This window comes from Lepisosteus oculatus, chromosome 24 (genome assembly GCF_040954835.1).
Source record: "Lepisosteus oculatus isolate fLepOcu1 chromosome 24, fLepOcu1.hap2, whole genome shotgun sequence".
NCBI classification, from domain to species: domain Eukaryota; kingdom Metazoa; phylum Chordata; class Actinopteri; order Semionotiformes; family Lepisosteidae; genus Lepisosteus; species Lepisosteus oculatus.
This window is the reverse complement of record NC_090719.1, coordinates 8,813,090-8,830,452: the sequence shown is the minus strand read 5'-3', so window position 1 is coordinate 8,830,452 and position 17,363 is coordinate 8,813,090. Positions and strand designations below refer to the sequence as shown.

The window sequence follows — 17,363 nt, the reverse complement described above, 5'->3', positions numbered from 1 at the left end:
ACACAGGCATGGGTGACTATTAGAGATGTCTGAATGACTAAATGTTTACTCAGGACTCATATTGCATTAGCCTATTAGTACAAATGTGATTGTAGGTGTGATATAATGCTGCTCAATTTCCAATGTTGCGCACATGTGATGTACAGATCTGGGGTTCCCAATCCTGTTGAGGACGCTCACACACCTTCTGTGTTTTTGTTCCAGCCAAGCTATCATTCACACAATTTAACCATTAATTGACTTAATAAAGGATTATTTTAAGCTATTTTCAGCTCTTAAACATGTTAGAGTTTACTTTTTATCTTAAGCAAAATTCTATTTTAAATTGTGAGTGAGGAAAAAAAAACATGTCCATGTTCCAGTTAAGTAAAGTGTAAGTTCAGATAATTTGATCATTAAGCTCAGCGAGCCAGCACATGTGCGGACCTTCAGAACCAGGATTGAGAATCTCTGCTCTAGGCTATCTGAGTGCATTCCTAAATGCTTAAATGGGCACATTTCATTTGAATGGGTAATGTTAGGTGATTGCTATATGTGCATCCAACTGAAAAACAGCTTCAGTCAATATAGTTGGTTATGAGCAGAATGTGCAACCCATTCTAAAAGGTACATAACATAGGCCTACACCCCCTGACCTCTTCTGATTCTTTTAAATCTTGTCATTGTTAATAGCAAAAAAAACTCATCTGTGCTGGAAATAATGTTGCCAACAAGTTTTTCTATTTCTTTTTTCATGTTTTCAGTTAATGGGGGCAAATCTGCAAGTGTGAGCCATATGATTTAATTTTAGCCATCTGGACCTATCAGTTTTTTCTAGTTGCAGACATTTTACGTGTTTGATGAATGACCTCTTTTTTTGTTTCAACAAAGCGATGCAACATGCTCCACACTCCTTTTAGATGACTTTATCAAGGATCCGTTTTTAATGCTCCCCAGTTTTGTCAGTTTTCAAAGTCAAAGTGATATAGCAACTTTGGACAAAGAAATTAAGCCTGCTATTGAACAGTTATTTCGTATGCAATACTTACAATGTGGTTTCTTGTCCTTTGTACCCTCTCTTACATTTTAAGGTGAGACTGTAGTAAGACCTGTTCCTAAACAAGATGTACTGTAGCTGGCCAGTTTACAAAATTACTAGAGGTTGCTAGACTGTCTCTAATCTTTGCAGATAGCCTTCACCACTGGGTGAAGTGGTTGAGAATTTCAGACAATTTCAAACATGCTTTAAAACTGTTTGACCTTAAGTATTCCTGTTGCTCCATGTGCTGTATTTGTAATTTGTAATCACAGTCCTAGTAAGGCAGTCCAATTTGTTTGCAGTATTCATTGTTGAAAGATACAGGCTCACGGGTATACGTATACTGGCAAATCGTGACAGCATTTTTCACACATAATGTTTCAGCCTGGGCATCCTGTATTCTGTGACCAGATTCCAGAAAAGATCAAATGCTTGCCTTAAATTCAGCCTTCATTCACACGTGTCAACATTTACATATTATCTCATGCTTTTTTGTTAAAACAATGTGAACCTTTTTATTATTTGCTATGTATTTTAGTTTTGTGTTTAATAAAATCATAATATAACTGTAATATATAAATATAGCTGGTAGTGACAGTGGTAACAAAAAATAAAAAATAAGGTACACAATAGTATTCCACCTTCTTCATTAACATTTCCTGCAACAAAATTTTTATCTCAGTCACTTGCTTCAGTTATTGTGGAAAGGTTTTGACATGCTTTTTTTAACTCTATAATGTTTATATACTTTATAAAATTATATAAAATTTTAACTTTTTCCATGAACACTTGCTGTTGTTATTGTTGTAATGGATAATAATCATTTTTAATTTAGGTTGTCCAGGGAGAGTGATGCATTAGTTCAGTGGTAGAATTCTTGTCTGCCACCTGGAAGGTCTGGGCTGCATTCCTGGCCTATGCACAAGTTGCAATAACAGACGAAAGACTATTTCTCTAATAATAATATATTATATAGCATGTATACTAAATTGACATTTTTATTATTTTTATAAATCACAGTATGTTAAATATTAAAATAATAATAATATTAAATGAAGATGATGTATGAGTTGGCAAAACCTGAATACTGTCAATGACCCAGTTCTACCAGTCAGACCAAAAAGATTGCTCTCCAGATTGTTCAGGGAGAATATGAGAATTTAAAGATACCCTTAAACAGAAGTCACAGTTGAGGTCTTTTTACATTCATATTTTCTTTAAAATACTAATCATTATAACCAGTATGTATAAGATATTTTTATCTAAAATAGGAAAGTGGTATTTATAACACAATAAACTACGAACATTTAAGATAAGTGATGTTATGAAACAATGTGTATCCCTCCTCCCTCTACTTACCCCTTTTGATGATCATGAGAAGTTCAGTGAGCCAGGTCAGGCTGTAGTAATACAGTACTTTACCTGACCATCATGTTCTTCAGCACCAATATACATTTGCAGATTTACAAAGATTAAACTTGAAGAGCAGTGCAGCATTAACATGCTTTAACTTAAACATTCTTGAACCAGGATTGTCAGCTCTGTACAATAGCATCCGGGTGCCATGAGGAAAAAAATAAAAAAATTAAAAACTCATACGTAGGTCTTTTTTCCCCAATGAGGACTTCTTATCTCCTGCTTAGGACTTCATAAACTCCTCTATAGGACATTTTCTTTCTCAATTGCACTACACCTTTGGCTTTTTGTAGGAGCTACTGTAGCTACAAGGACATCTGTTCTCTGAATTTCAACAAATCATTCCATAGTGCTTCACAGAGACATGCTAATCTTTCTTTGCAGGTCCCACTAAGGCCTTATTATATATTTTGACTCCTAGCTAGGACACGAGGGGACAAAGACAAAACATAAATATTTACAATACTTTTGGATTTTGTGAGGTGAGTGGCATTTATTAATTTTGCATTTCTAAAATAATTAAATTTTTTAAAGGATTAGGAAGTGTATGCCTCACCAAGCAAACAATGTAGTTTTATATTAGGCATGTGAGCCAAATGCATTGACTCATAAACTACATTTTTGATGCCCCACACACATACTATAGTGTTACTATTTACAACATGATACAGTTTCATTTAGATCGAGCTACGTCATGTTAAAATGAGGAAGGAAAATTACCAAGTTAAAGAATTCCATAAAGTAATATCCACAGATATCCATACGTCAAGTATTACATCCGTTCTTGCAGACTGCCTTTCTCTAGATGTAATTATTTACACTTAATATTTCCCCTTAGCAGGAAGTAGCAGCTAGTTCATTTTGCCTGCTAGGGCCTATGGATTAATAGGAGTCAGAGTGGGGCTGGGTATTGGAACAGTCTGATCGCTCACAGATGCTGTATTAGTTTAAGATTCCCACAAAACCCCCTTTACAACTTCCTTGCATCTATGTCAGTAGTCCCTGCTGTACTGCCTGGCTGTGGTGATGTCCAGCAAATCTCGCTCAGTGCTAGCACTTCGCTAGTTCTCTGTTGTGAGAATTTCTCTGCAGGAGAAATTGACATGGGACCCCTTTTTTAAAAGTGTATTCCTTAAAATATTTTTTAAAACATAGGAGGGTTTCCAGAGGTATTTACAGATCAGGAGTACTGATCTATACACAATTAAACAACTGCAGCATTGTTTTGGCAAAACTGTGGTTTCCTTAAAGAAAAACATTATTAACATTATTACTGTAACATTATAAGAGATGACAGTGACACACACTACACTACACACAACATAATCATGCAACATACAAGTTACCCTATGCACAGTACAATTAAATTTTCACATATTCAACTCTTAATGCTACAAAGGGGAGTATAAGGTAAAGCTTCCTTTTGAACTAAGTAGAAAACAACCTGGGGTAAAATCTCTCTCTGCAAACCAAGGATGCCACAAAATAAATGGGAACCTATCTCCCGATTCTAAAATGCACCCATTGACTAGTATAGGCTAGTTTTAACTGATGGATTCTTCACTCAGAAAATTCAAGTTCCCTAAAAATGCAGAATGTAAGCTCTCTTGGCAAGGTTCAAATACTTACTGTAGCTCAACTGGTCTTTATGGAATTAGAAGTTCGCTCGCCTGGCACATGCTTTATGTTCTGTGTGCTCCTGTCTTGTTCTGTTCTCTTTATAATAATAATAATTAATAATTGCTTACACTTATGTAGCGCTTTTCTGGACACTCAAAGTGCTTTACAGGTAATGGGGACTCCCCTCCACCACCACCAATATGCAGCATTCACCTTTACTTCTTCATTTTCTTACACAGTATATGTATCTTTTTAGACTGTTGATTGACACTTAATCCTTTAGCCAGGACTTAATTAACTCAGGTAAACCAAGGTAATCTTTACAATTGATCACTGAATCTGGACTCTCTCCATCTCAGCAAATATCCCCTTTGCTTTATAGCTGGAAATATTTACACTGCCTGTTACACACTTTATCTAGATTCTTAGAGACACCCCCTAGTTAGCTGTAACAATATAGTGTAGACATCGATCTGCAACACGACCAGAAACAACCATAAGTCATTCTTTAAAAGTCAATCAAGTCATGACTAACCTCTTTTTTACGTCTTTATTTGCTTTTAAATGTTATATTTGTTTACAGCTACTATGTATAATAAATTGTAGCAATCTATACACAATTAAAAAATAATTCTCTATACTTTATGTAATTGAAAAAGGATGAATTCTGTTGTTGTAACTGTAAAGTATTATTAGCACAGAAAAAGCACTAATGGGCTAACTCACATTTAACTTTTATTATTAAAATAAGATTGACAGTATGTGATAGACACATGCTGACACACAGTACATAAAGGATTCACTGCGCCACCTGGCAGGTTTACTGAGTAGTGCAATCATGCATCAGATTATTTGAAGAGATAAAAAGGGCATTGGGCAGTATCTTTCGGCATACCGCAATATGTTTTTGTGGCACCTTGTGAGTTCTGAATGGCTGCATCTGTAGATGGCAGCCACAGGGAAGAGGATATACACTGCACAGCGTTGACTACCACAGACCTTTCTGTTTCTTAAAGATTGTTACAGAAAAAGAGTGCATTCCTAGTAGAGGAATATTTAAACTCGCAAACTTGGGGGACAGGGTGGTTAAAACAGACCAGTTCTGGAATGATGAAAAGCCACAGGCAATACCAAGAACAAATTTAAAACAAAGCTCATCCATTCTTAAATGCTTATATTATACCTCAAGGCTGCAAGAACATAAGATTACTTCATTAATTGGGAACTATGACATTATAGGAGCGAATGAAACATGGTTAAGTGAAGATGAGGAGGACAAACATAAAATTAGTGGGTCCAGACTATTTTCAAAAAGACAGACAGGACTGAAGAGGTGGTGGTGTGGGGCTACATATAAAAAATAACCTGGAAGCTAGAGATGTGAAGCAAAAAGATATGGGCACTTTAGAATCTACAGACCACCTAACACAGATACAGGCACAAGTAGTTTACTGTTTGATGAGATCGGGAAGGTTTGTAGCAAACTTCACTAGGAGATTTCAACTTTTCACAGAATTTTGATATATGATGATGGAAATAATTGGAACGGTTAATGATTGCTTCTTAAATCACCAACTAGGCAAGATGTCGTTACTGAGTATGTAGAAGAAGGATGTTTGAATGAAGATCCCAATCTACTTAATATGCTGGCTGTTTGAGGAAACGTACTCCGGTGTGTCATTGCTCCAACATTAAGCTGCGACCTATCAGTGCAAACATACACTTCACTCTTTGCTCGCTGTTTTGCTGAATAACTCTCCAACCAATTCTTCATGAGCATTGACTCAGCAGTTTCACTTTTTCCCAGTCTCTGCCAGCACATTTAACCATCCTTAGCTAGCCAATCTGTTTTTTCAGCGGCTGTGTTTTCCGAGGTTTCGGCTCACCAGCTACTCTCCATTTTTTTTCAGCTGCGAGCCTTGCCTCAATCCGATGGGTCTTCCCTATTCAGCTTCCGGAGCGTTTTAAGCCTCACTATTCCCGTGCCTTCACTATCTCTCTCCTGTAACACCCTCACAGCCACTCTCTGGCCTCTCCAGGAAAACATGAAGAAGTGTCCTGCGATCTACATTTGGGCTTCAGCCAATCATCACACACTGCAGCTCTGTCCGACAGCAGCAGCAGCATAACAGTTAATGCCTAAAAACAAATGAATTTCTCAAACGTGAAGTCTTAAGTCCAAGAAAATATGGTCTGAATGGTTTAATGGACATATTAAGAAAGAAATCAGAAGGAAGAAAGTATTCCGCAGAATGCACAAAAGGTTCCATGACTCAGAGTCTATAGAACTGCAGGCACAGCTGAAAAAAATACTTCAAATATTGAGTCACAATAGCAAATTTAAGGATAATTCAGAGAATAGGAATCAGTTCTTTACTTAAAGGGTAGCGAATCTGATTTTCCCAACCAAGTGGCTGAGGTTCAAACTGTGGGCACCTATAAGAAACAACCTGACAAACCTTTAGATTTTCTTAGTTAATAAACTACTACTTGAGCGAGATGAGCCACAGGACGCCCTCTTATTTGGTCTTTTGTATGCATTTATTAGAGAACATCCTGTAATGAATGTACTATGAATTACAGTATAAAGTACACCATTAGAGATGCTAAATGTGCAGTTTTCTAAATGTTAGATGTTGCCATCCTTCATTTAAACAACCTCAGATGCACAGATGTGAACTCTTTAAAAACTAAATGGGATCATACACTATTCACGTCCTACAAGGTCCATCACAGAATTGGATGTTCGAGAGATTGTTTTTGGTAGTCTCAATAAATAAGAAGTGTAATTGCAACAAGTATGTCCTCTGAAGAATGAATTAATGGCAAACATCTCTTGTCTGTGTTTTTCCTCCCCAGTGTACTGTCAGAACTTTGCGCCGAACTTCAAGGAGAGTGAGATGAACGTGATTGCCGCCGACATGTGCACCAACGCTCGGCGTGTGAGAAAACGCTGGCTGCCCAAGATCAAATCCATGTTGCCAGATGGGGTCGAGGTGTACAGGGGGATACCAGGCCAGGCGGCAGGGGTGACGCTGCCCTTCGACGCCGATTTCAAACCTCTCACTCCCACTGCCCTCACTTTTGAGCAACGCATCTACACTGAGCGCAAAGAGACGCTCAGAACTCACCTCCAGCTAGGAGGTAGTCCAGGTGGGGGAGAGGTGCCGGAATCTGAAACAGGAGGTGGCCAAGGAGAAGAGGAGGTAGAGGAGGAGGAGGAAGAGGAAGCCCCACTACAAAGTTCAGATGGGCCTAGTGGGCCAACTCCTCTCGTTCCTGGGGAGGGGGGTGACAACAGCAGCTGTCAGCCCCCAACTACAGAAGGACAGCAGGCAGAGGAGTATGGGGAAGAGTTGCGGATAAATGGGCAGTAAGTGCCCCCACTGACTCCCCGTCCCCTTGAAAGGGAAACTCCCTGTACAAAATGCCACTCTCAACACACAGACCCAAACACACATTCGCACATATACAGTAGTGCTTCACAGAGCATTACAGTCATAGACAGAATCCTAAAGCTCCCGTATACTGGTCCACCAGAGCTGCAGGGACACAGTCGTCAGATTCATGGACTCTGAGGGGCAAACAGGCACAGTTTGTTCAAGAGGCACTAATCTGCTAGTCACAGTAGTTAGCATTTTCTTTTTTTCCCACATATTTGATTAAAAAAAAACAGTCTTTGCATTATCAAAATTGTTTTTCATTAATTTAGATAGATATATAAAATTGTTTTTCTAACTAAAGTTATTAAAAAATCCCTGAAATCTTAAGAATGAGGCGCTTGTCCACTAATACATGCCTAGTTTTCTTAACTATTGCAAAACATGAATTTTTAATACCAGCGTTGAAAGGTATGATAGAGTTTCTTCATTTGTTTACTTGGATGTTTTGATTGATCATACCTGACTATTATCTGTTGTAGTAGCAGGTAAAAGGCAGCAACTCTGGTGTTCATGCAGCAGAAAATGCCTTTATTGCATATGCATATGGGAATCAGGCTTTGTCAAGCAAGACCCAAAGAGTATTACACAGGGTGGTCTTTTTATACAGTAAACAAGTTAAACAGTTACTCCCATAATGGAAGGATTATATATGTCCTGCTGTGCTGTGCACATGAGGAAGGAGTCAAGCAAGTTCCTCACTGTTTTTGTAACTCCGCCAGGAACATATGGCAGTTATGCCTTGCAACATACCATACTGTATGTGACAGTTCAGCATAGACAAAAGCAGAACTACATACTTTTACAACTGATGGAGTGGAAAGTTACAAGACACGAGTGTTTAAGATATAAAAGACGTATCAGACAACAAGGAATTAAGAATGATTCCTTCACCGTCCATGGTACAATATTATTATATTCAGTACCAAAAAGATGACACATTAAATTAATGTTGCAAAAAGCAATATAATCTAAATTTCTAAGTATTCAAATTCATAATCCTTCTCTCACAAATGGAACTACACCCTGCTATGGTTCCAATTCCAATATGGTCACATAACTTCAAGTGTACATATAACAATGCAATACTGTTAAGATAAAATGACTATGAAACTACTGTGAAATGAATGGTTTCATAGTAAGCATTAAAAATTTGCCAATGTTGTCTTCATTACCACTGTACTAAACCCCAATCAGACCAGAACCAGTTTGTACTTCTTAAAAGTTGTCATTATTTATTCATCAAAAAACTCGGCCAACATTCAGTAGCCTTGTGTGAAAAAGTCAGTGCACCCCGTGTTTCGCTATGAAACCCCCTTAGCTGCAATAAGTTGAAGTAAACATTTCCTGTAAGAGTTGATCTGTCTCTTACATCACCTGGGAGGAATTCTGGCCCACTTCTCCTTACCAAACTGCTTGGTGATGTTTGAGAGCATTTGTTTATGCACAGTTCTCTTTAGGTTCTACCACAGCATCCCATTGGCGTTGAGGTCTAGACTCCTGATTCTTTTCTTTTTCAGCTACTCAGTCGTAGATTTAGTGGATTTTTTTGGATTATTGTACTGTTGCATGATCCTCTATTGGGAATCTTTAGCTGTTGGGCAGATGGTCTCACATTTTCCTATAGAATGTGCTGGTAGAGAGATTAATTCATGGTGGACTCAATAATTGTGGGCCGGCCAGGTCCTGCGGCTGCAAAGCAGTCCCAAATCATCATCCCTCCACCTCCATGCCTGATGGTTGGTATGAGGTTCTTGTGGTGATACACAGCATTTGGTTTTCACCAAACATGTCATTTTGCATTACGGCCAAACATCTCTTTGATATCATCTGTCCAAAGGACTTGTGTCTTGTTCAGTCTTGTGGTTGTTCAGGTGCTGCTTTACAAACCTAAGCCATGCAGCAGTGATAATTCCGCAGACCAGGGTATTTCTTCTATCTACCCCTTCACAAAAGCTGTTCTTGTTCAGTCTTTTCCTAATGGTAGAATCATCAGGTCTAATGTTTACCGTATTGACAGAGGCCTGTAGATCCCTGGATGTAGCTTTGGGGTTCTTTGCAATCTCTAGAAGCATCATACGGTCTGATTGTGGGGTGAATTTGCTGGGACGCCCACTCCTGGGTAGATCCTAGGCAACCATCTTGACTTTCTTCATTCGTAAATTATCTTTCTCACTGCAGAATGATGGGACTTCATATTGTTTTGAAATGGCTTTATAACTCTTCCAAGTTATGAGCAGCAACGATTCTTTCTCTGAGACCGTCACAGATATCTTTTGACCTAGGCATGATGCATTACCACAAACCTTAATGACCAGACTGACAAAGTGTTTTATTTTATATACAGGTAGAAGCGCTTTCTGATGAACAACTAACTACATGCACTTTACCAGATTTGAATTACCTTCTTAACTGATATGGAAGCAGTAAGGGTACATTAACATTTTCACACAACGCTTCTGAATGTTGGCTGATTTTTGGGGGGTTGAATAAATAATGACAAAGTAAAATTTTCATGTCATTTGTCACATGAGATCAGATTTATCTACTGTTTAGGACTTAGTGAGGACCAGGTGCAGGTCAAATATGACTTAATATGTAAACCATAGAATCTTAAGAGGGTGTATGTTCTTTTTCACATCACTGTACATAGATCAGTGAAGTTTCTTTTTCAATACCCTCACTTCCAAACACACACATACTGTATATGTATACAGTATAGATGTGCGTCTTCTCATTTCTTCTGTCTTCAGAACTTTCTACGAGAATTTTTTTCTTTCAGGGCAATTCAAAGCACCAAGTAGCTCCCTCTCATCATCCCTTCTCATATTTTAAAACACTAGATTTCTACATTTATGAAAACAGTAATTTATTCATATGCTTACAGAGTAAGACAAAGCCAGCTATACTACTTGGACATTCTTCTGTTCTTGAATGTGCAACAAGCCATTTTAATCAACCAAAGGGATTTTATCTTTGTATTTTTATTAAAGCCGGCTTGAAAAACACATCTACAAAAAAGGAGATCATTTTTAATATATTTTAAAATTGTTGATCCAATTCAGACCCAGTCTGTCTCTTAATACCTGTGCCTGTATGAGTGTTTAATAGATGTTACACGCTGTGCCCCATGGTAGTTGCGGAGCTACCAATACACACAACATTCAGACAAACACACTCCTACACAGCCACAAGCTGCTTGCATGCAAAACAATAATGCATAAACAATTAAAAGCCACTAATTTGCAAAAGCCGCTGCAGTTGCCTGAAGATGTAACATTTTACATTGCAAAGTTTTTTTTTTTGTAAAAATCACAGAAGGGGTGGGAGGAAAGAAGCACTTTCTTAGTGACGGGTGGAGGAGAGAGGAGTGGTCCTGAGGTCCTTCTTCCTTTGACTTTGCTGAGCAGACCCCTCAGGGTTGGGGCGCAGTGCTACTGAAATGCACAGTAGCTAATGCCTCCCCCAATGTTTTTTTGTACTGGATTTAAAAAAAACACAACAAATCCTGCTGACATTTTGCATTTGCACTAGAAAAAAAGACCGCTCCATGCATCGGCAATAGTGAAGAGGTTAAAATCATGTCATGTTGGCACCACCAGTCTGGAATTTTTCCCAAAACCCAGCTTTGTGGATCTTGTTGACTGTTAAAGTGCAGCATGTTCTGAAGAGCAGTGCCCTCCATCACACTTGCTTTTGTATTACCATTCAAAGCCATGTCCTGCTCCTATTAGGCTCCTTGTTAGGACTGGGATTAAATTAGGATTTTGTTGCAGAATCCTGCAGTGTTGTAATTTGGGACAGGTTTTATGATGGTGTCATATTGTACACAGTTTGGGAGAGTCCAAGACACCTGACTACATGAAGAGGCTGTTTAAGTTAAGGCCTTGATTGGGCCTTTTTTAAGCTTCTGAACCCAGGGAGAGGTGTTCATGGAATTTCAAATACACCAGAGTTGTTCTTTGTTTTGCACAGAAAGTCTCCAGTCTTTTGGCCGGGATAGCGTATTGTAATACTGGGGACTAAGCACCTTCTCTTTCTGTCTCTGAGACAAGCAGTTTAACAGAACAATGCTTTTGGGTGTAAACTTATTTTTGCTGACTTTTGTTTTTGCCTGACTTGATCTATAAAATCCACAGAGAACTGAATGAACAGGTCCAGGAAGCTGCTTAAGAACATAAATAGGTTAATCTTTTTCTGTCTTCAAAATGTTCGTGTTCACAAATTAAATTTGTTAAAGCCAGTTTGCCTGTATAATATAGATTGATTTCTCACACATTTTTTAATTAATGCTTGTTTGCGGGGGGACATTGATAGCTTTACTTTCTTAAACAAGCCAAAACCTGTATTTAAGTTAGATTAGTTAATTTTACTTACTCTGTTTTTTTATCTGATTCCTTATAGTGCCCAAATCCAGTGTTCTCCCAGAAATGTTATCCCCCCACAGGCTTATCAAATTAATAATCACAAATTGTTTTTATCTGTCATGGATAGAAATGTCTTGACTATAGAGGTATACAGGCCTTTTGCCATTAGGTTTTCAATATTACAGTATATTATAAACGTGTTACTCTCATTCCCAATGTAAGTTTGTTGACATTGTTGGCTAAGGTGGAGGCGACCATATTGATAATGATTGTTAGTACAGCTAAGATTTTGGAGATCTCTGTTCTAAGCAACAGACGAGAAACAGTTTTTTACAAAGAGAAGTGAACGAGAATCTCAAGAAACAAATCTGCACTGAGGTTTATAAATCATTTGTTGTCAGTAACATTAATCCTGTCGGTATAATACCTCTATGTCTATGACTACCTTTTTCAATTAATCCATTGCAGGGGTTCTGTTAAGCTGCTGTCAACTTTGTGAGTTTGGGAAAGTGGTCAGAGTTGGGGACGGTGTAGAGTCTCCAGAAGGCATTATGGGCATCTTATCCATTTAATCTAAGTGTGGGGAGTGGGCATTATTGCACTAAGGAAATGTGTTAAGTTTACAGGAATGAAGAGTGTACAGTCTGACAAAATGGGGTGCAAGCGAGAGAATGGGGAGCACACTTTTGCAAGCCAGTTACTTTTTAGTAACGTGACAGACGTACTTGTATGTCGGTGCACTGTATGTTGCGGTAATCAGGCTTGGAATTCCTTCTCAGAGACCCTAACTTTCATATCATTAAATAATGTTGACAGTTGATAAAACTGAGTGCTTGCAAAGGTGAAAAGGGGCATTCTCATCTCTCTTCAGATAATATTTGTAACCATGATGACTTGCAGAAAAAACAAAACGTTACAATCCTTCTCAAATTATTGGTTAACAGCAACATTTCCCAACATCACACTTTTTTTTTTACATTCCTCAGCTTTGATATAGTGACTTGTATTTATTAGTGGTATTTCAGTGGTAATTTAGACTGATTTTTTTACCCTTTGTTTTTACATTTCAGTCATTTAATTTGTTTTCACCATAAACATTTAGTTTTTAAGATATGGATTTCTCCACTGATATTCAGTGAATATTATTAGACTTAATACTCCAAAACTGAACGAAAATTATAATAAAAACCGAACAGCGGTGTGCCAGATAGTATTGCTGCCTCACTGCCTCACTTGCGTTTTAATTTAAGGCTGGAGTACTTTTGTTTTCGGAGTGTGCATAATCTTGACACAAGTAAGGATTGATCATCCATCCATTTTCTAACCACTTAATCCAGTTCCAGGTCGCTGGGAAGCCTGGAGTGAGTCCCAGTAAGCAATAGGCACAAGGCAGGCATGATACACCCTGTATGGAATTTCCATCCGTCACAGGGCAGACACAAACAGACTGGCACACACTCAGATCGGTGCCAGTTTTCCCAAAAGCCAATTAACCTACCGGTATGTCCTTGGACTGTGGGAGGAAACTGGAGCACCCAGAGGAAACCCATGCGAACATGGTGGGAACATGCAAACTCCACGCAGACAGAGTCCCAGGTGCAGGATTGAACCCAGGGCCCCTGAGCTGTGAGGCAGCAATGCTAACCACAGGAAAGGTTGTTTAGAAATTAAATTAAGAACTAGATTTTCCATTTTGATAGATAAGTACATTTGGCACTCAAGATTTTGAGTTCGTATGTGAGGGTGTGCAAGCTGGCCCAGACCATGTATACAGTACAGATGAATTAAGCAAAGCCTCGTTGTCAGATGATAGTGATTCGTGTTGCTTGCAACCTTTCATTGGCAAAAGTAAAAGGAAAAAAATTGAACTATTAAAAGTGTTTTGAACTGTGTTAAATAGGTAATTTTTAGTCTTCAGATAAATGCAGGAAATGGCCAAAAAAAGTCGGTAATTCACCAAAGATTTATAACATTATACCTGAAACAGGTAAAGCTCTAGCCAAAATTAACAGTGCCCAAATCTCAACAGGTTGTAAGAGCTGTAGAGAGAGGAATGTCTCTTTTGCACCCCATGTTGTTTATGAGTGAGAGTGGTGGAGAGTATTGTGTATTCTCGTGAGAAAATATGTGTGCCTTAAACCCATTGAATATTGATTGTGGAAGAAGAGGCCTTATTTTTCACATTGTTGCTGACTGCAGTGGGTTTCTTTGATGTCTCATAGCTTTATACTTATTGCTTTAGAAAACATATCTTACTTCCACAACATACAGTACTGTTCCTGCGTTTTTAGAGCAGCCAATTGATTTTAAATATCATTTTAGAACAATTTTTATACCACCAAACAAAATGTTCCATCCCCAAATTCCAGTCTAAAAACCACTTGTAGAACTGTTTATTCAGGTGATGGCTTTGATGGACAAAATAATTTAACATGACTTTTCCTTTTTGGGGGGAGTTCAGAGAGATTTTAGAATACGGGCAATTACCCGTCGTCTTAGTTTCTACACATCAGTATTAAGTGTTCAAATATTTTAAAAAGTTAATCATATTACTGATGATATCCCCTATTTGGGAGTCTAGAATATACCGTTTGGCACAAAGCAGCTGGTTTGTGGCTCAGATCCGAACAGTGAGTGTGGAAATCGGCCATCTCTTCTATACCCACAATCCTGGTGAAACGCCTTAGTTTTGCAAGCCAAAATAAGAGAACTTTGAAAGGAAACTACTGTGACTAATGTTCCATGGACAAACCTATGCAGGTATCATGATTTACAAAGCTGCATATAATGTGGTAATGTCACTAACTTATAATGCTGTTGCAATCCCTTTCATTAGATTTCTCCTGACACCTATTATTTGGACTAATATGAATGTAGTTTCATTTTAACAATAATAGGGTAAGGTGGGCTTTTGAGTCCAAACCTAGCAGTCTTTGCTGGAAAACTGACTGAAAGATTTTCCGTCCACTGGAACTTTTCAGAAGCACTTGTGTAAAAAGAGAAGTTATTTTGTTTCCTTTATTCTTCTGCAGTATATACAGTACATTAGCAGTATATCTGATATTTTCTCCGTTTTTAGAAGGCAAAAACGAAAGTTTCAAAGGTTCTTGTTAGTCAGTAAACCACTTTAAAATCGAGAAACTTTTCATTGATTCAGTTTTAACAAAAGCAATCAGGCTGAGCCACAATCCATTTAAGTATGTCCTGTTTGGAACCAAATTCCTCCATTTATCATGAGTTTTTCTGTATTACAGGTTGTAGAAAAGATAATATCAAAAAGGTTTTTCATTCTTCTGACATCGATTGTAACGATTTAAGTCAGGGAAAAGGCACAGAGACAAGCAGAGAAAAAAACATTTGGATGTTTCGGCATCCAAAACGATTCTATATGATGTTTTAATTTATTAGTATACACATTTGTTGTATATGAAACCCATCAAGTCTTAATGCTACTAAAATTACCCTGGTGATGATGAGTTACACAGATGATAATTCCTTTTTTAAATGTTCCATGATTTTAATTATTTTTTGTCTGTTTTTCTCAAAGTACTAACTGTAAAGCAGGTACTTGATATTTTTGCAGCCCCTGAAGGACATATTTTTAAGGTTGTTCAAGCATTTGCAAACTTCTGCTTTTTTTCATTTTGTTACCAAGGCAACCAGATCATTGAAACCTGCACTGAATTCCATGGTCAGTTGTGCGTAAATCTAGTACTCACTGTTGCAACCTGTAGAGATAAAGCAAAAAGTGAATCAGATGTATATCCCACACCTGAGTGGTCTCTTTCTTTATGTGAATACTACGTGATGGAGTTTGAAATACTCCATGGTAAAAATTACCTTTGCCTCTGATCAAATACTTGACTGTACATCTGCCCTATTCAACTGGGATGTAGTAGTGCCTCTTCCTAACTCTTTAGCTGAAGTAAAATGCACTTGAGTTCCTGTTCATTTTTGGCAATGGGGTAAACGTGGAAGCAAATCTCTCAGAAGACTGCTACAAGCACAAACAAGTCCTTATGAGCTTGAACTGTGGTTGTTTTCCAACACATGGCACATGTTGTGGTTTATTAGTGATGGAGGTGTTATGGAGCTGGAGCAGAGGCAGGGATGGGGACTTCAAGGTGCTTCTAAAGAAAGGTGACCGTTTAGTGAACGCTGGGGTAGAAATATGTGCGCTAACCCCAAAATTCCTACCTTTCAGAAGTGCGAAATGAGTTCTTAGCAGAGCCCCAACTAAGAGGTCTGACCAAGAGACCTTCGTTGTTATCCAGAAGGACAGGAGAGTGTTGGAATGGTAAGGTCCTCATAACATGATCTTTGCATCCCACCACCAACTGCTTGAACTAACACACCTGATCTGGAGCCAAATGTTTGTTTGCACTGAACCCGTGTTGTGTAGGCCAGGTGTTCAAAACTGAATTATTTTCCATCTTAACCCAGTTTGGAGCACCTTGTTAGGTTATGCGTATGGGTTAGTGTCTGGGATGTATGTTGGAAATTCCATGTTATGCCCTATGCGGTCAGATAAACTGCAATATTATTTTTCTTAGTTATGCCAGCACTTTCTTAACAATACCAGTTGGTGTTTGGGGGGGGAGAAGAGGCTCTTGGAATGTGAGCCAGTGCTCGAAGCTTTGACAATCAGTGGAAAGTCCTGTTATACTGGGAAGACCTTTGTGAACTTGACTGACTTGAACTGTTGCACTATAGTGATTCTTACTAGGTGGGGATTGGCAAGACAAGCTAAAGAAAGAGTTTTAATACTCGGGAGCTCAAGTGCTGGGTGATTGCTTGACCGCTGATAAAACACAATGCGCTCTTTAACAAATGCAAGTGGCACTTATTGCGTTGTGTCTCATCTGTTTGTTTTCCTGTTTATTTAAAGAAAATATCCAACACCACCTCTTGTTCTTTACCACTTAATATTGTGGTGGATAAAGAAACAGCATCTTTTTAATGTGATACAGGTTACTGCTTTCTAATAAAACTCCTTACTTTACTGTTAACCAGTTGTAGTTTCTCTTTTGGTATCTTCATTCCTTTCTATATATTTTCAACTATTTACATCAAGAGACTGAACTGAGTTGTTCTTTTTCCGTACTATATGTAAGATGACAAGAAAGTTACAAACGAACGGCCGCTCTTGCCCACTTGGTAGTTTGAACTTAATTGATTCAAGGATCACATCTGGCCATTTCTTGAAACAAGAGCCATGAGTTTGGCTTAGTTGGGCATTCATTCTGGGGAAAAAAATATTTTGCAGGCTTTCATTGTCACCTTGTTTTTTTTTAAATCTGCAACATGCTTATCCAACACGTTTAGACAAATGATAAACTGTCCTGAACTGTCAGGTGGCCTGGTACCACAGACAAAAAAAAAACTTAATACCATTATACGGTACACAGAAGTTAGTCACAACCTTACAAACTCCTTTTTATAAAAAGATCTGACATCATGTCCAGCAATATTTGGCTCTTGAGGGAAGCTAATCATGTATTT

The 17,363-nt window shown here is 38.2% G+C and overlaps 1 protein-coding gene across 2 annotated transcripts in view; it reads left to right on the top strand.

Annotated features, from left to right (window-relative positions):
- Positions 1–16,870, top strand: part of LOC102694641 (nucleus accumbens-associated protein 2) — a 50,696-nt gene extending 33,826 nt beyond the window's left edge. For both annotated transcript variants that reach the window (XM_069183146.1, XM_006640670.3), the window contains one exon: positions 6,914–16,870. In XM_069183146.1, coding sequence (XP_069039247.1) covers positions 6,914–7,431 — 518 coding nt within the window. In that variant the 3' untranslated portion in view covers positions 7,432–16,870. The remainder of the gene's footprint in view (positions 1–6,913) is intronic.
- Positions 16,871–17,363: the final 493 nt, after the last annotated feature.